The 27,148-nt window shown below is 37.9% G+C and overlaps 1 protein-coding gene across 1 annotated transcript in view; it reads left to right on the forward strand.

Annotated features, from left to right (window-relative positions):
* The first annotated feature begins 1,899 nt into the window (after positions 1–1,899).
* Positions 1,900–27,148, forward strand: part of LOC106963102 (anthrax toxin receptor 2-like) — a 77,141-nt gene continuing 51,892 nt past the window's right edge. Inside the window, exons 1-10 of the mRNA XM_015057836.1 lie at positions 1,900–2,400; positions 6,597–6,668; positions 9,374–9,445; positions 9,970–10,051; positions 11,408–11,512; positions 11,727–11,795; positions 13,391–13,471; positions 17,811–17,871; positions 18,387–18,482; positions 21,804–21,873. Coding sequence (XP_014913322.1) covers positions 2,231–2,400; positions 6,597–6,668; positions 9,374–9,445; positions 9,970–10,051; positions 11,408–11,512; positions 11,727–11,795; positions 13,391–13,471; positions 17,811–17,871; positions 18,387–18,482; positions 21,804–21,873 — 878 coding nt within the window. The 5' untranslated portion in view covers positions 1,900–2,230. The remainder of the gene's footprint in view (positions 2,401–6,596; positions 6,669–9,373; positions 9,446–9,969; positions 10,052–11,407; positions 11,513–11,726; positions 11,796–13,390; positions 13,472–17,810; positions 17,872–18,386; positions 18,483–21,803; positions 21,874–27,148) is intronic.

A 27,148-nucleotide genomic window follows, 5' to 3' on the forward strand; every position in this document is an offset into this window, starting at 1 on the left:
TATAAATATTTTAAAAAATGGAAGGTTTTCGCCCCTTTTTTTTTTTTTTTTTTTTTTTTTTTTTGAGTCACTGTTCGATTCAAAGAACTGTGCATCAGATGAATTTAACTTTTTTTGAGTTGAGAAAAAAGTTGAGATGCACAAATGATGAAGATAACAATTGTATTAAAAAAACAGAAACACATTGTCTAATGGCAGTTCACATCCACATCCCCTTCCTGCTTTCATCCCTTCAGCCGACCTTTGTGCTTTCAGTACAGTGACTCTTCCTCAGCAGCTGGAATACAGTATCTGCCACGTGTTAACACCGTTTGCAATAAACTGTGTCATAGACACTGCACAAGCCAAGCTGAGATCAATAGTTCTACATATTTCTTATTTCTACACCGAGCCTTGTGCTCTGATGTCATCAGGGGGATGAGGGCAGGAATCGTGACATCTTGTGAGAAAAACAGAAGATACAAATTCTCATGTTTTGTGGATTGTGTAAGTTGAAATCCAGTAAAAAAAAAAGGCTTGAAAAATAGGAAATGGAAAAAAACAGAAAACCCTTTACAAAGTGAGCTGGAGGTTTTGTTGTTTTTTGAGCCAAACACTGATCAAAAACAGGCAGTTTTAGGTTCAGCACAGATTAAGTTGATGTTTCTTATTTTCTCTCTCTTTTTCTCAGAGTACTGTTAAAACTTTTCAACGGTTTCTTTTTCCTCTTATATAAATAAAGTAAGTTAAACAAAAGAAGGCAGTGAAATATTTTTGCATTTTTTAGTTTAAAATTACTGAAATTCTTAGTATTTGTATAATGCTTTCTTATAATTTTGCCTGACTGTGAAGTTGATCCAGATGTTGCTGGGTGGGTACAGTTCACTGAGCATTCTGCAAAACAGCTGGTTTCACTGGACATGCGCACTAGTGCAGAGGCTCATGAGGCCTTTGAAGGGCTTTTGGAAATATGTGAACTGAAGCAAAGTTCGACAAAGATCAACAAATCCTAACATTTCACTATTTTCCTTTCAAATAATCATGGTGAGACGTTTAAAGACCTGTTTATATATCATAAAAATCACGTTGAAAAAAGGGCGACACTCAGCAGGTGGTTTGTAGTCATAAAGTACTTCCTGTTTTAGGTGTGTTGGTGCTGTGACTCATTTAATGAACAGAATTTAGTTTGAAACTTGTAAGAATGGAGCAGAGGAGAGCAGATATTTTAAAGTGTTTATGTTGGGATAAATTTAACCTTTTGGTTTTAGATTTGAAATCAGGCAAATGAAACTCATTGGTTTAAAGTTAAAAATATTCAACAAATAATGTCTGACTGGAAACTTCATGTAAGACCTTGTGACTCTTAGGGTTTGATTTCCAGATGAAATGCAAAATTTAAGTTATGGAAAGATGACTTCCATAACTTACACTCAACAAGTCAATGTAGCTGTGATCTTTTTTGGCTTAGGAAGGTGTAAATAACTTTGTCTGCTAGCAAGCAGGCTTCACTGTTATTGTGTAGTCCATAATATAACATTTTCCCTGTCAAAAATCCTTTTTGAAAACTCTTTGAGAAATGTTATTTTTGGATTAAGTTATATGTAAGACATAATAATTAAAAAGTAATATACATATACTATATGTGTTATGACATTATTGTTCTAAATATGTTTATCAAAACTTTTTATGAGATAATCTCTTGCAGTTCAGTTTATCTCGGCCGGATATATTTTCCCCAAAACAGATTACTGAAAGAGTTAGTTGACTATTTTGACTTGTTGTAACTGACGTTTATTCAATACGTGTCTTCATCCTCCCTAAGATAACAAAAGCCACGAGTCATTTTGAAACAACAATAACTGTTTCTCACTAACTAGTAACGGAGCTTACAATTACGAGCTTTCTATTGGTCCCTGAAAGCAGCCTAACTTTTCCTCCGAGCTGTGAAGTTCAGCGGGATAAACTTGTGAAAACCTGCGTTACTCTTCACGTTATGGAGGTTCTGGACTTATTCGGGTGCTGGGTTCGGTTTTATTGAGGATGTGAGTGATGAGTGCGTCAGGAAGATGTAGACACTACAGCTGGTGACGTAGCTCCGGTAGTTTCCTTTATGTTGCAGCTCAATCACTGAACATTGTTGTTTAGTGGAAGTTTTGAACAAAGTAACAGCTGCTGTTTGTTTCTCTCTGCTGGATGAAACTGCATTCTTCGGCTTTCTGTGAATAACAACTGCGGGGTTTGTGTGTGAAAAATGTTTAAAAAGTTGTCTCGGTGTCCCACCGCGGAGGACAACCTTCAGGGAAGGAGGCTGTGGGCTGCAGCCGCTGTCGCGGTGACCTTCCTGGGTTTGTTCGCGGCAACTGGCTGGGCAGAGGAAGCCTCCTGTCACGGAGCTTACGACCTCTACTTTGTTTTAGACAGGTAAGTTTTAAGATACTTTTGGCAGTTTGAATTATCCTATGAAAAAAAACAAAACAAAACAAATTAACCCAGATAATAAAGTGGTGAAAAGTATTTTATTTGTATTTTTTCTAAATTGCTGCATTTGAGTTCTTCAGGAGGGAGTTGGAGATGAGAGCTTCTGGGACAAATTCAATGACTTTTTTCACTATTAATTTAAGTAATGTGGTTAAAACCATGTGGGGGAAATGAAGTTGTGCAGTAAGAGTATTTCTACACGGTTTCCTGACTGACATTAGGTGTAAGGCAAAGGTTATTTTGTGTTGCACCATGTGTATAAAAGGCAACTTTAAGTGATTTAGGTAAAATACTTTATGAAAAGTGTAAAAAAAAAACATCTGCAAAGTTAAAACTAAATAATTAACCTGCCTTGCCCAGGAACACAGAGATGTGTGAAGCTGGAGTCGAACCCACTGAGTCACAGTTGTCCCTGTGTGAACTATCTGAGGGAGGGTTTTAATGTGTAAGACTATTTTCTATCAGTAGATCGGTATCCAACCTGCTTTCCTCAAAGCTTACAGCAGAGCTTCCACTTGGAGGCATCCAGATGTCAGTTAGTTGCAGTCACGCTGAACACTTGACGTCTTAACCTGATTGCAACAATCTTGACATGTTTTCTGCAGACTTTTTACCAGTATTTAACGTGTTTTTGTGGAAGAGATAAACAGCCGATGCCCTTGATTGTGCCACTCTGGATACAAATGTCTGATTTACACAGCTGCTGCATGCACAGCATGTTACTTTGTGGACTTTGCTGTGATCGGCTGTGACACGTTGGAAACCCGAAATCCGTCTGCAGAGGCCTTATAAGATGTTTAGCAAATTGTCTTGAAACTGTTCTACAGTGGCTGGAAAAATGATGAACATCTCATTGTAAATAACAGATTCAGGACCAATCTGATGCATTCAGGTTCTTGTGTGCGTTGTGGTTTCTTGCAACATGCGAAAGGAAACCTGATGAAACCACATAGGCCTTATTGTGACCTCCTTCTAACACCGCTCACTTGGTTTTCCCTCAGAGAACTTAACCAACACCAAACCATGTTGTGTTTATAGAACATAATTATTAATTTCATCTGTATGGTCATGTGGCTGTATTTTTCTCAGTCAAGTTATTTGAAGCAATTTTTCAGAATGAACAGAAATTTTAAATTAAGTCCGTTTCCTTTAACTCGTTTGGGGCAAATTAACTCCCACAGGATGTGGCCATTAAGGTTGTGTTATTTAGATTGCTAATGCTGCATAGCTTTTCTGTGCAGATGTTTGCTTTAAGTCATGATACACTGTTAAAGTTGAAGGTTTATCACTAACAGCTGTATCCAATGAGGCTGCATGTCTAAAATGTTCAGATAGCTGGAAGATGAAGTCTGTATTTGCACTTCAGATGGTTTGGACTTGCAATCAAAATCCTATAAACTGCAGATGCCATCCATGCATTGTCATCACTTTGTGTTGCTAATAGTAGTTAGCTTTCAAAGACCCACTCGCTAACTTGCAAAGAAAATCGAATGTAGTTATTTGTACCACAAAATAAAACTCGGGAAGTTTTGGTTGCAGGGATCATTTCTCTTCTTCCTGCTTTTCTACTTTGACCATAAAGTTCAGGATAAAGTGCTTCTGATGTCTGAACTTTACAAATCTGTCTCCCGAAAAGTTCCTAAAAACAAAAAATATAAAACCTTTCTTCAGTCTAGCAAAGTGCTGATGTCTTAAATGCTACTAAATTGTTGCAGTGTCTTATTGTGAGGTAAAAAAAACAGCTGACATCTCATGTATTTTGTAGTACAATCTGTTAACATTCAGGTGTGTGCATATCTTGTAAAAACAGAGCAGGCCTTTGAAGGGGTTCTGTGTGAATCATGCAAGCGGTGGTGTCACCACTCGCCTCAGATTTTGGCACAGCACTACTTCCTGTGTGTTTCATGCACTCGGAGCGCTGCTTCAGAGACTTCCCAGGCAGATCCAGTCAGCTCAGCAGAACTGTGCAGCAGCATCATGTAAGTGGAAGGTTACAGTCGTGGCAGAAACTGTTTTTAATCCCGTCCTCCTCCGGCTTGGAGGCGTGCCATCAGAGAAGACTGTGGAGTTAAACGCTGCTGCTCCCCTGACCCACTTTTAAACTTCCATGCTCTCATCTAAATGATAAAAAAAAAAAAAAAAAAAAACACCGGATGATGGCCAAGATAACTTGACCGTTGTTATGAGTTTCTTCTCAGTTCATTTCATTGGTGCAGATGAAAGAGCTTCTTCCGTGATGGGATGTAATTTCTCATGTATGTCTTGTTTCTGCACAGAGAACAAACGCCTTTTTAACTTTCTATCGTCATGCAAATGTTTCTCAACTTAATAAAGAAGAACATGTCTTCTGGTTCCAGATAATCCTGGATTTTATGCACATCCAGTTTTTGTACCCCACATTATTTCAAATCTGTTTGACATCCTTGTTTTTATCTGTAAAATATTCAGAAGAAAATGCAGGTATGTGCAGTGCCTAACCCTCTTGAATAACAAGGAAAAACTGAAGGAACTAGAAGATCTAGTACTGAACTTTGATTCTTATGAAAGTTCATGCAGTTGGTTAATAGATTTATAGACTAAAAATAGCAGCTTTTGTTCAATATACTCACTGTTTGAGTCACTGATCAGAGCAGATCAGTTTAAAAATTGGCTGACTTTGATCTTCTGACTGAATGCTGCGACAACAGAAACGCTCCATATCTGGGCCTGAATGCAGTCTGAACGGTGTGGCTGTCTCCTGAAACACTGTGAGGGTAAAAGACATGTTTAGTCTGTTCTGGGTCAACTTCCATCTGTGCTTGGAAGAGTTCACACCTGTTTCTGACACAGAGGCTGCAATGTGAACTGTTGCAACATTCTTTCAATCAATCATATATGGAATGTTTTCCCACTAGACGACTCTTTTGGTCTTCCATAAAAGTTCCCATTTGTTCTTTCAGAACATCTAAAGTCTGGTTTTTAACGGTCGCTGCGGCACTGAGCTGCTTATTGCAGACCAGAGACTCTGCTTCGTCAACGTTTCCCTTCACCTTCCCTCTGTGACCTTGTCTTTACGGAGCGGGGAGGAGAAAGATGTCCGATGAAAGATGAGCTGCCTAATGGTCAAACTCTTCTCTTTTATGTTCTCCGTGCATACAAGGAATTGTAATTATTGGTTTAATTACCGCTCCGCCGTTATGCCAAGGGCACGTTTTACTCACTGTGGTCAGACTAACACGCCATCGTTAGGCATCCAAATGTGGGCATCGTGGTTTTGTATTTCTCAAGTTTTTTTAATGATAACGGAAATGGTTCTTCCTGTTTAGTCTAATTATGGGTGAGGAAGAAGTTATTGATACTCTGTTCATTTTATAAGTTTACGAAGTATAGAGTAGTCTCTTTTCATGGTTGATTAATCTGAATGTGGAGAGACAAAACATTTAAACCAAATACTCAAGATAACACGAGCAGCATCTCTGCTGTACTTCACCAAATCTAAATAAGTCCACAGCTTCTGGGAAGTCGTCAGTAGGGCGCTATCAGCCAATCAGGGGTGAACTTAGGAAACGTGTGGCCAATAAGAACATTTTAGTTTTTATATTGAGTTATTTAAACACGAGAGAGACAAGAAAGATGTAAATAATCAAATATTGTGGATGAAATCCAGGCTGAAGCCGTTTCACTTTTAATACTTCCAACATTTACATTTACAACAGATATTTACTCAGGTTTAGTTTCATGAAATCTGGTGATTTTCCTGAACTTCATGCTAAATCAGCTTAAAATTGTGGTAAATTGTGATAATGAAATCTGAAATTCCAGGTTTATTCCCATAAATTCCAGTTAAACTCAATGAAATGTGAAAATGTATTGGATTTTACAAACTAAACCAGTTCTCTCAGGTAAAAGAGGTGAATGAATTTTGAAAATTTTCTGCCTATATTTCAAGAACTAGAGCAGAAAAATAAATCTCTACAGACAGAAACCCCCGCTCATGAACATTTCGCTACAGACTCACCAGTGCAATTATCCAGCATGTGGCTGGTTTTAATATCCAACTGTAGTTGTTGTGCAACCATCTACAGTATTTCGGCTCCCAGCTCTCAGTCTGCAGAGTCTTTTATTTGCTCTGTTCATGGTTGCTTGTTTTTTCCCTTCAGGTCTGGAAGCGTCTCCAGGAACTGGTTTGAGATCTACTCCTTTGTGAAGAACCTTACGGACCGGTTTGTGAGGCAAGTATTGAATGCATATATTTGAATATAAAATCCTATTTTAATGCATTAGTAACTTGATTCAGTAAGATAGAGCATGTAGAAATGTCTTTTTTCTAGGGAATAAAAAAACTATCCAGGTTGGGAAAAATGGAGTACTTTAACAGATTTCTAAGATAAGTGGTTTTACTGGATGAATGACATCATTATTTGCCGTCTGCCGCACAGATTTAAAGGACTTCCCACCTGTTTTCCAAAGTATCTTTTCTAGTCCTAATTAATAAAAGACAAAAGCGTTAAAACGGACTCGACGCGCTCAGCTTGCTTAATGTTTGAGTCAAACGGCGCCTGCCAGCACAGTACAGACGGTAGCGCCACAGCCAGAATGAAGTGGTTGGTTGAAGAAAATAGCAAAGGCACCAGGTGGGAGTGGGTGGCAGAGAGGAGCAGTCTTCTGGGCTGTGAGAATGGCCATTTGCACCGGGGGGGTCCGGCTCCACACTTATCCCCTGCTTCCACCACAGAACGGCTGACAGGCAGACAATGTACAGTAAAGCAAAAGAACACTGGAAGGCGACGGGGACAATCTGCTAAACAATGCTCGCTCACCAAGAGCACTTCTGTTCTGCCATGTGGAGCAAACTGGACTCCTTCATCACCCCCCCCTCCTCTCCTCCTCATCCTCAGATTTATCCCTGGCTTTGGCTTCAGTGCCTCTTCATCCCAAGTCTTTCTTAACAGAAAATATCTCGGTGGTCGTTCTGCATCACGACCTCGCCCACGCTCTCCAGCCGTGACCTTAGAGGCAGCTCGTTCTTTTTTTTTTTTCTTTTCAGTCCACTTATATTCCCGCTCCTCCTTTGCCGGATCTGGTCTAAAGATTGTGCGGCGTGTTTGTGGGGGAGGATGGCGACTGGGCCATGTGTCATGTGGTTGAGAAATATCAGCACCTCTCCTTATGCTCCGAAAGGCTTCGCATCTCTGAAGGAAACACTTGTGTTACTTAATTATCCGAAGTTTTAACTCGCTCTGTGGGAGGCCATCCGCGTGTGCCGAGTGTCTGTAGCAGAGGTGGGAAGTTACTGAGGAGACTTAGCAAACTACTTATTGCTTCATTTCATACTTTGCATCATTAGTTCTAGGTTTGGGGAACTTGTGCACTTCTTGTTTGTATGTATTTCACAAGACAGATTTGTGACCTGAAATTTGTGGCTGTATTGTGGCATATCTCATGTTATTCTATATTTGCGTCATATAGTCATTTTTAGATGCATTGTGGAGCTGACAGGAAATAATACTTCACTAAGAAACTCTAATTAGAATAAGAAATGATCTTTTCATGTAGAAATGTGATTTTTAATTCTGCTCATTGTCTTTTCTTATTTAATAAAAGCTGAAAACAGAGATTATAGGTGTTGGAACATGGATCTAGTTCCTGAGACGAGATTATAATTATTTATTTAAGCCAAGAATGCATTTTCTTTCTTTATATTTTTTAATAAAGTAAAGATTGGACCAGTGCAAAACCTTGTTTTAAAGCAGATTAATTCAGTTCTGTTTTCTCTGAGTGGTTTCCAAATGTTTTGATCCGTGCAAGTTGAAATCACCACTGGGGCCATATGATCTTTTTTTTATAATGCAAAATTATTTTTGTTTTTACAAAAAGAATCACAAAAAATTATAGAAAAATTTGTAAGAATTTTTTTTGTACAAATAAATTAAATTTCTTTATTTTGTACAATTTTATTTTTTACACATTAAGAACATGCTATTTAAATGTTAAATTAAATAATTTTGTTTATACATCATTATACTATATTTTCTGTTTATATTTTTATTTTACGTTTTTTCCAATGTAATGAACTGTACCATCTTGTTCTATGTAAAATATATTTATGTATTTAAAAAATAATAATTAAAGGATTTAGCGTTAAATTTCAGTATCATGCTGTGTTTTAAGAAACAAAATAAAAAACAATAAGTTATTAAAGGTTCTGAAAAAATCTAAGATATTTGCCTTAAAAAATAAAGTTAAGTTTTTTCTATTTTATTGATCAAGAAAATGTTTCTTTAATTTTTTAACTCAGATATCTGAGTTTTTTCCCTGTTTTAAGCATATTTGTCATTAAAATCTTTATAATTGGACTAAAATAGGCGTTTCTTTAACAACTGGTGTTAATAGTGTTTGTATGGATTTTGTGAAAGTGAAGCTGGGTGTTTACACAGAAACCACCTGCTTGTGAAGCAGAAAACCTGTGAATGTCTCCGTTCTTTAATGTGGCTGAATGTAAATGGCGGCGGGCGGGTCGGGTCGGGTCGGGTCGGGGGGTTCTGGTCAGCTACCTATAAAGTGACAGGTACTCGGTGTATTAATAGTGTTTGTCCAGCAGGATGTTTGCGCGTGACTCATCGTCAGCACAACATGTTTCTTGTCTGATTAATCACTTCCTCAGTGGCTCCGAGATGCTTCAAGTCATGCACTAAAATTAGCTGACATTAAAAGAGATCCTTCTGTTTGCATCATTATTTATGCATCTTAATATCTGAACTTAAAACCTGGACATAAATCACCCGTCTGTAGATGTTCAGCTGTGATGAGTGCAGCTATGACCTTTAAGAGATGTCAGAAGTTTGATTCTCCATCTGAATCGTCACGTTTGGTGTCTTTAATCGAAGTAAATCAGTTCCTTGGTTTTGACTGAATTTCTTGTGTTTTTTCTCCTCAGTCCACGAATGAGAGTCTCATTCGTAACTTTTTCGTCCAGAGCTGAAGTTCTGCTGCCTCTGACTGGAGACAGGTAACAATGAACTCAGATACTAATTTCATAAAAAACATTTTTACACTGTTCTAATTCATTTTGGAAAAACAGATTTAAAGTACAGTTTAAATTTTTATCAGCTATTTATATAATATCAAATGTAAAATCTGAGCTTGTTTCTTTGGTTTTTGTCTTGATGTGTCATGTCTTCTTCTCATATTTAAAATTTAAATAATAAACTTAACAGTTTTCTTTGTAATAGTTTTGGGGTTTTCTTTAACTGCAACTATTTATGCCTCAGAATTTCTCAAGAATTTACTTTAACTTCTTTCCTCTTCCTGTTTCTTCCCAGAATATTTCTCAGTGTGCTTGTTTTTGTAGCCTGTGGGTTTCTCTCTGCTACAGTGACTTCATCTTTACACCACACCTCATTGCTGTTTTTAAGAGTGTGTGCAAATCATTAAAGCTAAAGTAATGAAATTCAGTTTTTCTTAATAGAACAGCTAAGATTTGGATAAAATCTGTTCCTACGTGTGAAGCATTCACTGCATTTATCCACCCAGGTATGAAATTGAAGAAGGCCTGAAGCGCTTGCACAACGTGGTACCAGCAGGTGAAACGTACATGCACGAGGGAATAAAAGAGGTGAGTTTTATTTTCTTGTATTCAGGTATTTAAAACTGTTTAGAAGACCTAAAAAATATTCGTAGAAGACAATATTTTATTTAAGGAATAAATAAAAAGAGGGAAATGGTTTAAGAGGTGGACTGAAACTGAAAGTGAAGTTTGTCAGAACTTTACAAACGATGTGCATTTAATTCTCAGAAATTAAGTGATTGAAAAATTAATCAAATAAAGTGAAAAACTGGGGTTATCAACTCAAACAGATTTTATCATAGGCTCTGCTACTTTTTAAACACTCCCTGCGCTGTAGTTTGAATGCTATTTTCTTCTGTTTCTCTATTTGCCTAACATCTAGTTTTTTTAAGTAGCCTCTGCTCTCAGCTCCCCTCACTCTCCTCCTGCTCTCCTCTCATCCTACTCGGTGCACAACGGCTCTGAACGTTGCCAGAAACAGAAAGAACCCTGTAATTATTTTACTGTTGTAGACAAAAAAAAAAAAACAATAGCAAAGCATTCATTTACATCCAGTTATTCACTACCGAAGCAAACTAAACTTATATGAACAAATGAAAAGCGTGAAAATGATGAACACAAAAGCAGCAAAGATAATCTGACCTCATGTTAGCCTGCTACGTCTGTCCTGCTTCAAAAATTATGATAAAGTCTGGTAATATGTAACTTAATGTAAAGAAATCCTGCAGACTTAGAAGATTTTTGGTTTCAATAATTCCCTCCTAATGCATCGTCCTCAAAAAAACAAAACTTGTCGTGATTATGCTGGTCAGTTTCCTCTGCAAAGTCAGAACTTTTTATTGTTTTTAGGGTTTTGCGAACAAGTACATCAATAAGTACATCTGGCATTACTTTATAGGATAAGTAATAGTTGTGTACTATTCCCCACATTGTTACCCTTCACAGATTGTTTCTTTGTTTTAATCCCACTTAAAGTCTGTTGCCTTTGTTAATATTTCTCCAGGATGAGTAAAATTCAGTTATTTGTGTGGAAGTATATTCACAAGAGTACTAATGAGAATTTTACAGAGAATGTGGCACCTTTTATAGATTATCCTTGATAATATTTGTCATATAATTATAACCTTCTTGCTGCCCGGCGACACTTCAGCCCAAATGCAGACCATGTAAAATGCACATTTTAGGCTTAAAGATTAGCAATAGTTGTGTAATCCTGGATTAAATATCGCTTCTAATCGTAAATAGTGTAATTAAATCAGTAGGTATGAGTACATAAGTTTGTGCCTCTACCTATTGCTGTTTTGAGCATGGAAGCTGGAGACGTAATATGTAAAGATGTGGTTTGTTAGTGTTGTGGGTTTATCTGGAGCAGTAAACAGAAACGTCCTGTATTTACTCCTGAAGGCTTCCGCTCAGATCCAGCAGCAGTCCACAAAGTCCTCCAGCATCATCCTGGCTCTGACAGACGGGAAACTGGAAGTGTACATCCATGAGCTCACCAAGCAGCAGGTGAGCTCTGCTTTCCTGACTCACCAAACTCACACATTTAATCTTTGTCTTCATTTTATTTAGACATATTTCCTTTCCAGAAGCCATCTTTTCTCCATCTTTTTTTTAAATTCTGACATCCCTCATGTGTTGCTTTTTTTTATTCATGGAGTTTCGCTTTTTGTCTCTTTATCTCCACGTCTGACCTTTGGCGCATCGGTTGCCTGAGCTGCAGGCTGATGAAGCCAGGAAATATGGCGCTCGTGTTTACTGCGTTGGTGTCCTGGACTTTGATGAGCAGCAGGTAAGCGAGCTTTAGTTTTAATCTGCAGTAACAAAACGCCCGACGAGCTCGTTGCTCAGTGTGTACAGAACGATTACGGTTTTTGTATAAGAGACTTTGGCAGGATGTGAGAACGTTGTGGAAGGTAAACATCTGAACAGGTTCTACCTGTGAGAAAAGCCTCGTTAAATACGTCTGCATTTAAAACTGTTAAGACGTGGGAATGGGGTTTAAAACGTTGACTCAGTTCTGGTGATTATCTGGTTTAAATATTGTCAAATTAGGGTGAAGCATGTTGTTGAATTAAAAATTAAAATCGTGGCATATATGTGAAATATAACGTGAGATAAACGGTTTCATGAATAATTTTATAGAAACCATATAAAAATGCAGAATCTGTGACTGAACAGCTGGTAGAATCAACCTCAGCAGCGAAGACTTTGTCAAGGAATTTCTAATCTTAACTAATTTATATTATTAAAAATAAATATATTAATAAAAAATGCAACAATTTCCACTTCGAATAGACATTAATAGGAAGTTTTCCAGTCACAGTGAATCGTTCACACTGGTGTCCAAACTTTTTGCATTGTGAGCCCAAATAGAGGAGATGAACGCGCTGAGAGGCCATTTCTTTTTTCTCTTCCCTTTTACCTACTTATTAATAAAATTAGCAATAAATATTATAATAAAACTCATTAGAAAAGAACAAATTACAGTAGGTTTAAATAAGTTTCTCAGATGTTTGGTTTAGATGTTTGTTCAAGAAGATGTAAATGTGGGCCACACAGAACTGCTCGTAAGGCCATAAATGGCCCCCGGACCACACTTTGGACACCCCTGGTTCACACTTTGTGTGAATATTTATATTTATATGGTTACACAGTTTACACTTTGTTGTTTTCATTCACTCAGTTTCATGCCAGCTGCTGATTTTACAGTTATTGATTTTAATTATTGATCAACACACGATAATTGGTAAATACAGAGGAAAACAAAATGGCTGTTCTCAGTTTATTAGACATTTGTCCTGCAAACGAATAAAAACAAGCCAGAATGTCTCATGATTTGGTATACAGTGAGATTTAGTTTAAATCATGTTCAATTGGAATAAATGTCTATTTTTATTGAATTTATCCTGATTTGTGACACAGATGCTCCGTCGTTTCTCTCCACTCTGTTTTTATCGTGATATTTATCTCCATCAACCGTAATTTCAGTCCAGTATTTTTCTCGCACTGTATCTTTAAGTGCCATCGGGCCATCTGAGCTGTAGTCCGACTGTCACTGATGTCTGGAGTTTCACAATTTCTCTTCCAACATGGTGGCCCATCCCTTGTAACCATTGGTAACCATCCTGCCACAAGCACTTATTAAGTCAAAAAAAAAAAAAAAAAAAAAACAAAGGCAGTATTGCTCCCAGTTTGTGCTGCAATCATTTTTTTTTATAGTTGAGCAAAGTGTTTGCCACAGTCCTGCCATCTGCTCCGTCTCCTCCTGCCCGCGATGCGAGGAAAGACGGCGTTCAGTCATAAAAAGGAAAACAGAAAAAGGCAGAGAGCAGTGTTAGATCAGCAGCGCTCCTTGTTTACTCCTCTTTTCCATGATTCCAACAGCTTGCTGATATTGCGGACTCCAAAGACAACGTGTTTCCTGTCAAAGATGGCTTCCACGCTCTCAAAGGCATTGTCAACTCTGTAAGTTTGGCTGCTCTCCGTTTCTTTGCTTTTTCTATATGAAGAGAATCGAGCGAGCTCTGTCTCCGCCGCCGCACTTCTGCAAACATTTAGATGAGCTGCATGAAAAATGCATGTTTGCATTACATCCGGATTAGGCTTTATGGAAAAATATGAGCCGGGGTAACATAAAAACTCAATTAGTGAATAGCTGTCAGAGTGAGAGTCCCTTACAGTGTTAGCAAGCAGCCTCCTTGCTCTCTGCCAGCCAATTAGTGATACTTTCCATTTGCAGCAGCGTTCAGACTGAGTACTGTCAGCCAAGATGGAGCTTTGTTAGAACCCACTGCCCTGTAGAGCACTTTGGCCAGAGTGGGGCTTTACATCTGCAGACAAGGCCAGTAGTGTTTAGGAGGAGGCCAGAGCCACACTGAGCTGTCAGACCTGCAGCTGGAGGGACGCAGAGCCAAAGGGTGGGACTTGTTTCTGATGCATGATGCAGGAAAGCAGCAAACTGTGATTTATGGTGCTGCTTTCAAAGGGACTGGGGTTCTAAAACCGAACCTTTGAGTCTTTGTCTTTCATGAAGACGAATGACTGTTGGAGATCTTCTGTACCGAATGGTTTGTTTCAGTGGCTTTACAGACTGACGCTTTGGTATATTTTTAATAAAATCCAGGCACTGCAAAAAATACAAAATCTTACAAGGTATTTTTGGTCTAGTTTCTTGTGCAAATATTTTACTACATGTGAAATAAGACAAAACCAATTTATAAGTAACTCTTCAGCAAGAAGTGGGAACTTGTTTTCAGTCAATAATTCCTTAATATTGATGAAAAAGTGCTTGTTACACTAGCAGGTTATTCTCTCTTAACATGGGAAATCTGTCTGAACTGGTATTTTTTCATCAATGTTCCAGAGTTATTGACTTAAAACACTATAAATCTCCTATATCTTAATACAAACTTATTTGTATGTTAGTTTTGTGTTTTTGCAATGTGCAAATCAATAAGCTAAAAAAAAACAAGAATCTCTTTGGCTGCTCTGTACTGCATTTAGTTCATGCATTCAAACCTTACTGGATGCAAAACATGCAGATGTACAGAAAACTGAAATCCTTTGCTGCAATTTTGACTGAAGTCAGTTTATAGTTTATAATAATTACCATTAATATCAGGGAGGATATTTGGGGCAAAGTGTGACGTAAACATTTTCTTCCTTGCACCGCCATCCTTTCCTGAACAGCTTTGAAGCCTCTTTCAGAGCGAATGTGAAAAAGTCCCGCTCCCCCGTCCCATCCCCTCTGAAGAAGCAGAGATCAGCAACGCTTCCAGAATCCAAACGAAACGAGCAGCATTCCTCTCTGATTAGTAATCCTGGATTCCTCGGTTGTTGGCCTCGTCTCTTCTCTGCTGGATTGGAAGGATTTGGGATCATCTGCGCAGCCTTTCGCTGCAGGATCCCCGTCGCCTCTGCGACCTGCCTGACAAAACTCACAGAAAGAGATCAGAAAGTTTGGTTTCAAGGCTCCGAAAGGCTGTTTATGTTTTCTTGCTCTCCATGCAGCCTTGGTAATCTGAGCTGCAGCACTGCAAAAACACAAAATCTTATAAAGAGTTTTGGTCTAGTTTCTACTGCAAATATCGTAGTAGACTTGAAATTAGACAAAACAAACTTATAAGTAACTTTTCAGCAAGAAATAGGAGCTTGATTTTAGTCGATAACATGGGAAAATATCTTTTAGTAGGTGCAAGGGAACTAGAACTTTTCATGAATATTAAATAATCAAGCTGCAAATATCTTGCAAAAGTTAGTTTTGTCTTTTTTCAAGTGCACTAAGATATTTGCAATAGAAACTTGACGAAAAATACTGATGATTTAGTTTTTTTGCTGTGAATTTTTGAGGCAGAAAACTTTGATTATTTTGTGTCTGAACAAAATGAGATCATTTCTGCAACCTACTGAGATTTAGATTTTTCCTTTCTCTAGCGCGCCACCTTTGTTTAAACTGAAAAAAATTCAAAGAAACACATCTGTGAGTGACTTTTTTGTCACATGGAAACTTTGGAGTTCAACACTTTAATTTGAGTCGATGGATTCAATAGATACAAAAACTTACATTAAGATTTTTTTAAAAATCAAAATCTTCTATAAATTGACTTTTAGTATTTTATCAGTGTCATCTAGTTGTAGATCATTTTAAATCTGTGTGAATTGTGACAAATTGGGCTAGGTAAGGTCTCGAGTTCATAGTTTGGAGGAATCTTAATCATCAGTCTCCATAGCAACCATTAGATGTTGTCTGCACGCAAACAGCTTCTTGAAAAGCATGACAGGAAAATGGGTTTTCAGTTCAACCATCACAAACGTAAACGTGTGAAATATGATAAATGTGGACTTTGCACTCCATGTGATTCTCACAAGAAACAAAGAATGACTAAGTGAAAGTATGGTGCATTGTGAAGCATGGTGGAGGATCTGTGATGCTGTGGACCTGGGAATCCTGTTAGGATGAATGACTTCATTAAGTCTTTGAAACGACAGAACGATTCAGTTCAATTCAAACATACTTTATTTATACCAAAGGGAAAATAAATGTCATGCTGACAGCTCAACATGTCCTGGATAACATAATCTGATGTCACGAAGTTCCGCTAATCCATCTCATTTGCTTTTGCCACTCCTCTCTAAATCTCTGTCTGGCTGCAAGGTTAGAAACTCATCTGGGATTTGGGGTCATAGGTCAGGTATTATTTGAGTTTTTGAGATGCTAACCAGCTGCTCCCAGTTTTAAAAATAGCACCTTGTTTAGGGTGAAAATGATTAATCAAGTTAATTGAGAAAAATCGACTATTGAAATAATCGTAAACTAATTTATTAATCGTTTAATCGTTAACTGAAGTATACAGACTAAAACAAAAGGCTATTTGCTGGAGCAGCAACATATTTAGAGCTGTGATTTAGTCAAAATCATACAAAAAATCTACATTTTGCAATTCAGTCAATAAAATAAAAAATATGTACTACTAGAACTCAAGATTAATCAATTAATCTTTGGAATAATTGATAGTTTAATCAATTACTAAAAAAATGTTAGGTTCATCCCTTCCTTATTGCCAAGGTTACTAATCATAACAACTGTCTCCAAAAAAAGTCAGATTTTCCAGCTGCATAGCAGAAAACCAGAGGGAACAACTGTTCAAACATGGGACGCCTGAAGAATAAATTAGAACAAAGGCAGCATGCACCATGAGCGGAGCTATTTTCAAAGTTAAATAATAATCTCCATTATTCAAAATTGGTAAAAGTTGAAGTGATTTTCACCTGGCATGCCAAACATTGTGGTTTTCTAAGTGTATCTATTCCCCTCCATTTGTTTTTCTATGAATGTATGAAGCTGACCTGATTTGTAGAAAACCTTTAGCTGGCTGAGATATCTGAGCGACTCTGGATATCTGGACGTCTGCCTTCTCTCCTTCACACTCCATAAATAATGTTTCCCTTCAGATCGAGAAGAAATTAAACCAAACTCAAACTTCTCATTTCCACATTCAGCATGTTTACTTTGTACCCCCAAAGTGCCTCCCATCACATCCGTTAATCCTTTAACTAAACGGTTAATAGACATATTTTTATTGTTTAGCACCAAACATTTTTGCGCTCTTGAAGGGGAAAACTTTTATAATTTCACAGTTTGAAGCCTAAGCAGGCAAACTGTTTTATTTTCCCACATTCCCCCGTTTTTCCCCTCTTGTTCACTGCCAAGGAAGTAATTAGAGTGGGAAAATGGAGGCGCAGAGGAAGAGGAGCAGATCCATTTCCTCCCAGCTGTCATACAACCCCGTATCAAACCATCATCCCTAACAAGGCTGTTGTAAACACTTCCATCTTCCACTTCTCAGATTAAGCTTCTGTCCAACATCAAATGAAAGGCTCAAATGTCTTCCACTGCCATTAATATGCTTCTTCTTACCCGCCCTGAGCGGGGATTTGCATAGTTTTCCCTTTGTTGATTTATTGAATCACAGTGGGAAGTGCAGCTCCATGACAGTGCGCTCACACAGGCCTCTTTATATGATAATGCAAGATCCCTGAGAGGCTTTTAATAGAACTGAGGAACAGTAATAGTCTTGCATAATTTCCCCATAAAGGCTGACACAGCTGCTGTTTTACCTCCCGTTCTCCTTTTCCCGCCCGGAGCCAATCAGGAGCGGGACGTTTCTCAGGTGTTGCTCCCTGATCTGTTTTCTAAACTTGACAGAGCCAATAACCGTCAGCGACTGATGTATTTATTCCTGCCATGTCCGAGCAACAGCGAATGCATTCTAAGCTGTTGTTTTTTTTTTCTCACATCCTGCAGATATTGAAGCGATCGTGCACAGAGATCCTGACTGTGGAGCCTTCCGTTGTGTGTGTGAACGGTGGGTGGACTGAAGTTTGTCCCTCTAGCTTCTGCAGAGACGCTGCAAAAACACTAAATCTAACCAAGTATTCTTTGACTAGTTTCTAGTGCAAATATATTAGGATGCCTGAAATAAGATAAAACTAACTTACAAATTACTTTCCGTTAAGAAATAGGAGCTTGTTCGTAATAATGTCTTAATATTGATTAATATGTCAATATTAAGGAATTATTTCCTAAAAAGAAGCTCCTATGTCTTGCTGGAAAGTAACTTAGTAAGTTAGTTTTGCTTTATTTAAATTGTAAAGATATTTCCACTAGAATCTAGAGAAAAATACTTTGTAACACTTTGTGTTACAAAGTATTTTTACTTTGTAACACAAAGTTACAAAGTATTTTGTAACTTTGTGTTGCATTTTTCTAAGAAAACTTGCAGCCGTGTCTCAGAAATCAGGTCACACAACAGGAGATTCTGAAACTCCAGACTCTGAAATCCCTCCTTGCGGTCTTATCTCACATTTGTTGACATTCCAGAATCCTTCGACATCGTCCTCAGAGGGAACGGCTTCTCCATCGGACAGAGCAACGAAGGCGTCATCTGCAGCTTCATCGTTAATGACCAAACCATCAGTAAGTTCCCTAAACGTTCTGGAAATCACCTCTGGGTCGACAGTTGCTCTGAATTACATGTCCTTAATTTATGTCTCAACTATAGCTTTTGTTCCTCTTTCAGTTGAAAAGTTACAAAAACAAATCTTTACTTCATCAAATACAGTCACGCTTTAAAAGATGTTTGGAAAAGTCAAGAGGTTCATCACATTCTTCTATTTCATTGATTTTATTAGGATTTTAACCAAAAAACACTAATATTTGGGTGATTAAGTGGAAAGAAGGTGTACCCTCATTTTCAAAATGTCTTCAGAATAACAATCTGAAAAGTGTGGTGCACATTTGTACTCAGTACTTTAGGAGAACAGCCGTGCTTTTTAGGCATCTGCATCTTTGCCCATTCCTCTTTGTAAACTAGACTGTGTGTTGTCAGTTTTTATGTGCTGCCACAAGTTCAGTCAGATCCAGTTATCTCTCTTTCATAAAGTCCAAATTATAATCCAGTCACATGAGCTGTGACTCTTAGCAGCTCCTCTAGAGTTGCAGTTGATCTTATTTAGGAGAGAAAAAGAACTGAATGCAAACATTTTCCTTCATCTTCACTACTTCTAGTTGGTCTGTCACATAAAAGTCCAACTAAAATAAACCACAGTTGGTTAAAGTTGATAAAACAAGAACAAATTCATAAACATGAAGTGCCTGAGATGTACAAAATATCTTGAATTTAGGTCAGTTAACTGTTTTCTGTGGCTTCACTGCAAAAACAAAATCTTGTCTTAATACACTTGAGATAAGACAAACCTAACTCACATGTAATGTTTCAGCAAGATATAGGAGCTTTTTTTAGGTAAATAATTCCTTAATATTGATGAAAAAGTTGTAGCTACACTTAACAAGGGAAAATGCCAAGTTATAAATGAATGTTACTTGTAAGTTAGCTTTGTCTTATTTAAGGCGTACTAAGATAATTGCACTAGAAATTGATACTTGGTAAAGTTTTGTGTTTTTACAGCGTTCCAAATAACCCTCATAGGTAAAGGAATGAAAATAAAATCAAGCACAAAGAGCTGGTGTACAATAATCTCTACGTTGGATCATCTGATTTAATCTGGTTGAATTTTCCTCAGACAAACACACAAACTTGGACAAAGGAATCCCCCCCTCTGTCGCCTCTTTCTGCACTGATCACTTTTCATTTACAGTGACAAAACTAAGTGGATTTTTTCCCCTTTTATTTAATCATATAGTTTCATCTTTTGGTAAATATTTGGCTTAAACATTTTTGAGGTTGGACGCGGCTGAACGACGGCCGTGTCGTGCCGCATCTACGTCGTCTGCATTCATCAGAGGAGCGAGGCTATATAGGTCACTGTGCTCCTTATTTTGAGCTCGCAGTCTGTTCTGTTGAGAAATCCTTTTTCAGGAAGCAAACGGGATTTGGCACCCAGAGCCAATCTTTTAAAGCTCTCATTTGGCCGTGGGATCTGCGGGATCGGCGGCTGCCAATGACAACACTTCCATTCCTGACAAGTTATTTTTGATTTTTCAGCATTTCATCTCAACTAAAATACTTGAACATATTTTCTTTCTCCTTTTTTTTTTTTCCCTTTTTTAAAAAAAAAACAACCCCCTTATCTGAATTAGGGAAGTGGCCATTAGCAGATGTCTTCCTGTTAGTCCTTTCTCAGTTTAGGCTGTCTCACATTCGCCCACTTGGGGCTATTTATTCCCTTATTGGCTTTTGCATGTGTTCAGTCCAGACCTTTTTAACAGTGGGGCACCTTATAATTATGGACAAGCATCATGGCAACTATGGACCACACGCCACATATGTGAAACAGATGCTTCACTCGTCTCCATCAGCAAACCAGTTGGAGGCATGTGCAGAAAAAACTCATCAGTCATATGAATAATCTCAGTGGCTGCCTTTGTCAACCTTTGATGAGCACACACACGCTTATACACACACACAAATTATAATCCAATCTGCCATTCCTTTTGTTTTTCCATCCACAACTCAGAGCTTTATGACATGATGGAGAGTTAGGGCCACGCTAAAAACATAGATAAAAACACAAGAATAAAGTCATAAAATTGCAAAAGCAAAGTCAAAGCATTACCAGAATCAATATTTATTCTTGTAATTATGACTTTATTCTAGGAATATTGACTTTATTATCATATGTTACTTTGTTTTTTAAATATAATGTCTTTATTCTCACATCACTTTTTGTTTTCTCAAAGTTTTATGACTTTATCCACATATGTTACGACTTTATTCTTGTATTATTCCGACTTTACTTTCGTACAAGTTTATTTTTGTATAGCTTTGACTTTTTTCTCATTATATCATGACTTTATTCACTTAATATTTTTTATTATTATTAGCATGCCCCTCATACTCTGTCACGTTATGAAGCATTCAACATGTGAAAGTTCTGATGAAGAAATATTTTGCAACTTTTTTATGAAAAAATACATTTGTTAGCGTTTAAAACAGTATTACCGTGTTATGCTATCATTCAGATACTGACCACATATTTCACATTGAGTTCATCTGAGGACTCAGTCTGTTGTGGTGATGAGATTAAGGTTCAAAACGGAGCCGGTAATGATGATTGGATTTCACATATATATTTTTTATTGAATATAAAGAAGTCTACAGTTTTTTTTTTTTTCCTGGATTACTCGTCTATTTTCTTTATCTTTTACTTTATTTCTCACATCTTAACGCCAAACCACAACTCTGTTCTTCCACTGGTGTTGATGCAAAGTAACGTTTGTTTTGGTGAGTTTTCAAAGCCCAGATTGGAGGAAGCTTTTAAAGACTGAAATATGAATAAACATAACTACACCTTTTATTTTCTTAAAAATGAAAGATGTTCTAAATGAAAAGTTCCATTTTGTTTATTTCACTGACTTTAATCATCAAATAACAATAATGCACAATGAAGTTATTGCTCTATTTTATAACAGACTTACAGCTGAAGGCCAATGAAGCAAGTTTCAGATAAACCTGCTTATCCAAAGTGTGTAAAACATTTAACCAAATTTTTTTTTTACCATTTGTTCTTTTCTAATTAATTTCATTAAAACTTATGTTTAATTTATTGCTGGGCATGTTAAATTAGAACAATTCATAGCAAAACTGTTTCATTTTCATTTAAAATAGTCACTTTTGAGTGATTTTTGTCCCACTGTGCAAAAATGTTTGGACTCTGCTGTTTTAAATTGAACTACAGTAGTTTTAAACGTGATCTGGATCCATATTTAAAAGTAGTTTGGTTCCACATAAGAGATGCAGAAAATAAAAAAAAATAAACTGTTGTGTTTGTTTTCCAGACAACAAGCCAACCAGTGTGCGCAATGACTACCTGCTGTGTCCCGCTCCCACACTGTATGATCCTGGACAGTAAGTGGAAAGTGGATTTACTCTTATTGTTGAAGGAATTGATTGATATCAGGGGTCGGTATTTATTTCATGTTGTGGGTGACGAGTTGTAAGAACTTAATCTTTTCAAACCTGATTGTCGTTTTTTCTATTCATTACAAAGGGCAAATGATTCGAAAACATCCAAAAACTATTCCCTAAATGCCATATAGGTGAACAAGGAAGAGATCAGCTGTCTTAATCCAAGCAATAATGATTTTTATTGACCTTCTTGGTAGAAATCATCTAAACGTGAGCATGCAGAGCAGCTATAAATGAGCACAGTGCGTGTAAATTAATTTAGCACTGCAGATATGCTCAGCAGCTCGTATGTAAGGTATGACGTTGGCAAGTTCACAAGAAAAGTGTGAAATCTCAAAGACAGACATCACAGACATCACATCAACAGTTAGAAAAGGAAACCTGGATATAGATTCAATATGCTCTTCTATAAATTGAATTGTTTTTTATAAACTGAAGGAAGGACGCTGATTAATGAGCTAAAAAGCAGGTCGTTTGTTTTTTTAATAAGATCCCAATATTTCCTTTTTCTTAAATTACAATAATCCAAAGTGTTTCAGAAGAAATGTGTCTGTATTTTCATCCTTTTCTGTTCTTTAATTTCAATTCTGTTTCCATCTCCTCAGTTTAAGCAACTTGTTTCACTCCTCAGATTTCCTGCTTGCTTTTCCACATGTCTTTCTTTCTGCAAACAAACGCCGCCTAAGTCTATAAATCATCCGTATGCATTTTAAAAGTCGCAGTAAACAGTGCAGTCAGAGAAACACTGCGAGCATACGACCCACGAAGATCGAAGAGGAAACCGTGCAAACATGCGTTTTATTCCCGTCTGGGTGGTTATCGCTTGATTTTAACGACATCTTTTATAATCCCAAACCGGAGCAGATGATTGCTAAGGCATTCTAGATGGAACAACAGATTTTAATGTCCTTGCTGACTACAATCCAATCAAAAATGTATGATTATGAGCGCTGCTGCCTCCTCAAGGCCTTTGAGCTCTAAAAGAGATTATGTGTCATTCGATGACAGCGACGCTGTAGCTGTTCCAAACCAGCCTGAACCTCACCTCTGCTAATCCACAGATTTTTAAAAGGAGGTGATGGGTTGTTTTTAGCCGAAGCCGAGAAAGAAAACTGCTGGATATTTAGATTTTTAGGTCTGTTTATTTGCCCTGATTCATTATCATGGAAGGACATCATAAAAAATACTCCCATAATTCAGCTCTGTTTACTCATGTAACACCAAATTACAGCAGATGTCTTGTCGAGTCACTTTAAAAAAACGGGTCCAATTCATATTCAGTTGTACAGGATCCAGCTTGGTTCAAAATTAATTACCTTTATTCCAATGCAGCTCTGTAATGTCAAACTTGGATCAAATCAGAAATCATAAAATGTTTTCCCAATTATAAAACATAAAGTAATCTAAGAAAACCCAGCTGTTTGCTTTGAGTTCTTACCTTTGCAGTGATTTGTCACCCTGAGCAAAAAGTGGTGACAGTGGAGAGGAAGCTCCTCCTTTGGACTGTTAGAAACATCCATTTTTCTCTTTTTCCTCATTTCCTATACGCAAATTTTTGGTGTTTTTTATGGAAGTTCCTGCTTTTCTCCTTTTTATTCTTATTTTTACACACACATATATACATAACTAACTCAACGGAGATGGAAAAAGGTCTGTTTATTTTTATTCTAAATGACAAACAATACGACTAATGCCCAACGTTGTGACAATCTGAAGCGGTTTACAGTAGAGCCCTCACTCAAACACCAAACATTAATGCACTGATACTCGGTTAGCCCACGTAGAACGTGATCTAGATTTAGACTTTATGTGGAAGTGAACATTTCCTGTCTGTATAGGGAAATTTTTTTAAAACAAATCATCCAGGAAGTGTTTTTTTTTTCTTCCATCTGGTAATGACCAGCAGTGGTTCAGTGGAAACAACAGACTCTGTTCTGGATTCTGTTTCTTCACATCCTGACAGGACCTGACACCCACATCAGGCTCCGCCCCCTCCGCTTACAGAAAGACCCTGCCTAATTAACTGTTGGCTGCCGATGCTGACCCATTAAGCAGTTAGCTACTATGGGTGGTGAGTAAACACATCTGCTGGAGGGGCTCTAAAAGGATGTGCGACAGATGCAGCCATTCCCTTTTCCACACTCCCCATTTAAATAATTCACCATGCTCTGACAATCCCCGCTCCCCGGACCACCTGCATGGAACGGCGGAGCACAGGAGCCTCCGTCTCCATCCATCTGTCTGCTTCTGCTCCAGCAGCACTACAGGCACGCAGGATGCTCCTTGAACACAGCTCCGCTCGTCCGGAAAAGACTCTCCTTCTCTCCGATCCCGCTTTGCGACCGTGTTTGTGCCACACATGGGGCCCTTGTCTTTCCAAAAATAAAACCTTCTCTTTTCTGGGCAACATATTTCAGATACACACTACAAAAAACAGAAAATATCACCAAGTAGTTTCCAGTGCAAATATTTTGGTACCCTTGAAATAGAACAAAGCAAACTTAAAAGCAACTTTTCATCAAGAAATGGAAGCTTATTTTAAGTCAAAACGTCCTTAATATTGCTGAAAAAATAGTAGATTATTTCACTAATAATGCAGGAAAAAAATCTTGTTATAAGTTAAATAATCTGCCGGAGAAACTAACACTTTTCATCAATATTAAGGAATTATTTACCTAAAACAAGCTCCTATTTCTTACCGAAAACTTAGTTGTAACAAAGCTATTTCCACTAGAAACTTGACTAAAACTACTTGGTAAGAGATTCAGTGTTTTTGCAGTGCAGCAGTCTCTAGAGTTTTAATGCTCAGCTGCAGCTTCCCAGTCTACTTCCAGTCCAACTCCCAGATCCGCCCTGGTTGTCCTGGAATCGCTGTCCCCTTTTGGTCATGGAGCCGTGTGGAGGAGGCATCATCTGTGCTGACATCTGTGGCATCAGACTTGAAACGCAGGCATCTGCTGATTCTTCCTCCTCCTCCTCCTCCCCATTAGGAGGCTCTGCACACGATCCTGGGGCCCCATTCAGAGGCTAAATGGCTGCTTTCCTGCAGCAGCATGTCCTCACCTGTGCTTTCATTTATGTGGCGAAGAAATACCTGAGGTGGCACCTGCTTGACATTGCAGGTGTAGCGTCCAACGTGAACTCTTGTTAATGATTAAACACGCCGCCCCATCTGCTCCTCTGAGGGCAGGAAGATGTTTTCAACAGAAGTGTCTTACTGTTTGTTTGTTGCAGCACAGACATGCTGCTTGTGCAGAGATCTGCTGTTCAATGATGAGTCTGGAACCACACAAAAGCGCAAAAACACAAAATGTTAAGTATTTTTAGTCTACTTTCTTAGACTAAAATCTTAGTACACTTAAAATAAGACAAAACTACTTACAAGTAACTTTTGAATAAGATATAGAAGTTTTTTTAAGTCAATAATTTCTTAATATTGATTAAAAAAATGCAGATTATACCTACAACACTGCAAAACCACAAAATCTTATCAAGTATTTTTGTCTAGTTTCTAGTGCAAATATCGTGGTATATTAAGACTAAACTAACTGAAAAGTAACTTAAAGCAGAGACTTGTTTTAAGGATATAACTCCATAATATTGATGAAAACGTACCAGTCCCACTGGCTGCTTCTTTCTCATCTATATTAATAAATTGTTGACTTAAATCATCTCCTATATCTTGCTGAAAAGTTATTTGGAAGTTAGTTTTGTCTTATTTCAACTGTACAAATATATTTGCACAAGAAACCAGATCAGAAATGTTTGTTTTGTTTTTTTTATACGCATTTATTAAAACCTTCAGTAAGTTGTGACAGATAAAATGTGAAAAAGTTCAGTTCTTCTTTCTCCTGGTGGTCCTAATGCCATCTGCAGAAATGCACAGATCCTGGACCAGTCAGCCAATCAGAGAAAGGAGGCGGGGCTTAGCAGTGTCAGCTTTGACATTACAGGAAACGGTTAGCCATGCTCTCGGGCAGTTTTGATTTAATGACTTATGAAAGTTTATTTGAATGCAACCTGCATTTGACTTGAAATATTTCCTTTTGTGCTTGATATTATATAAATCTCACACTGGTCTATATCAAATGACTTAATATAATTTAGGCTGAGAGCCTTACTGTTTTCAGTCTGTTGAATATTGTATTACTGACAGCAGGTTTCTCAATTGTTCTTTTGACTCAATAGTTGCTGCAATGTGCCTGCATGTTTTCTTTTTGTATGTTTTTGTGTTGAGGTGATTTTTTTGGTTGCTTTCTGCCAGATCACATAGCCAGTAGAAATTATAATTAAATAGAAAAATTAGCAGCCAATCAATGTGATCAGTATTGGTGAATGGCAGAGTAAAAACCTGACCAGATCATCTAACTCCCACTTTTTAAAGAACAACTGGAACAGCAGTTTATAGGCCGAGTTCCTGAAGATGACATTTATTTTCATTTCCATTCTTGAAGCAAGTTTTAAGATTCTGGTTGTATTGATTAAGACCAATAACCGTTTGATCAGTGTTTTGTGGAAATCTACCTCTGCTGAGTAACAACAGCCAGATTTCCCCAGCGTCTGTCACACCAGGATCAGTTTGGATTGAGTTTTTCACTCGACTGCTCGTCACTCTGTCCAAATGGTGGACGTCTGTCTCAGTGAGACGGTTTCTCATCTGGTCCCCAGGCTTCATGGGACGGTTTCCTCCCCGCCATCAAAAACTTCTGCCATGCAGATGCGTCCAGAGTGATGGCTGCTGGATGCCAGATGACAGGCCTTGCATATGCCGCGCCGTGAATTATTCAACTTCCACAGTTTTCACATGTTTAAAAGAAGTTTGAAAGCCATTAGCGTCTCGGTCGTCGGGCCACTGCAGCTGCGTGGCATCATCAAAGCTTAGCGTCACGCCGGACCCACTTTCTGACAGATGATAGCGAGCCCTGGGACAAACTTTTCTCCACCGGGGTCCAGATATCTACAGCGAAGAGCACAAGTGTCTCTTTGTATCGAAATGTTGACTGATCTGTGTCCCGTAACAAGGATCTGCCATTTATTCAGACATTATGATCGGCCCACCAAGCAGCTGCAGCTCCCTCCTCTGTGTCACTCACTGGCTTTCACTGCAGGAAAGTTAAATGACAGCCAGCTCTTTTTTTTTCTTTTTCAATTATTCATCCTGCTTTTCATTTAAGACCCACTAAGCTAAATGTGGTACATTTTTTGTGAGGTTTTG

This window comes from Poecilia latipinna, unplaced genomic scaffold, assembly GCF_001443285.1.
Source record: "Poecilia latipinna isolate Pla-1442-1.1 unplaced genomic scaffold, P_latipinna-1.0 Scaffold1495, whole genome shotgun sequence".
NCBI lineage: Eukaryota > Metazoa > Chordata > Actinopteri > Cyprinodontiformes > Poeciliidae > Poecilia > Poecilia latipinna.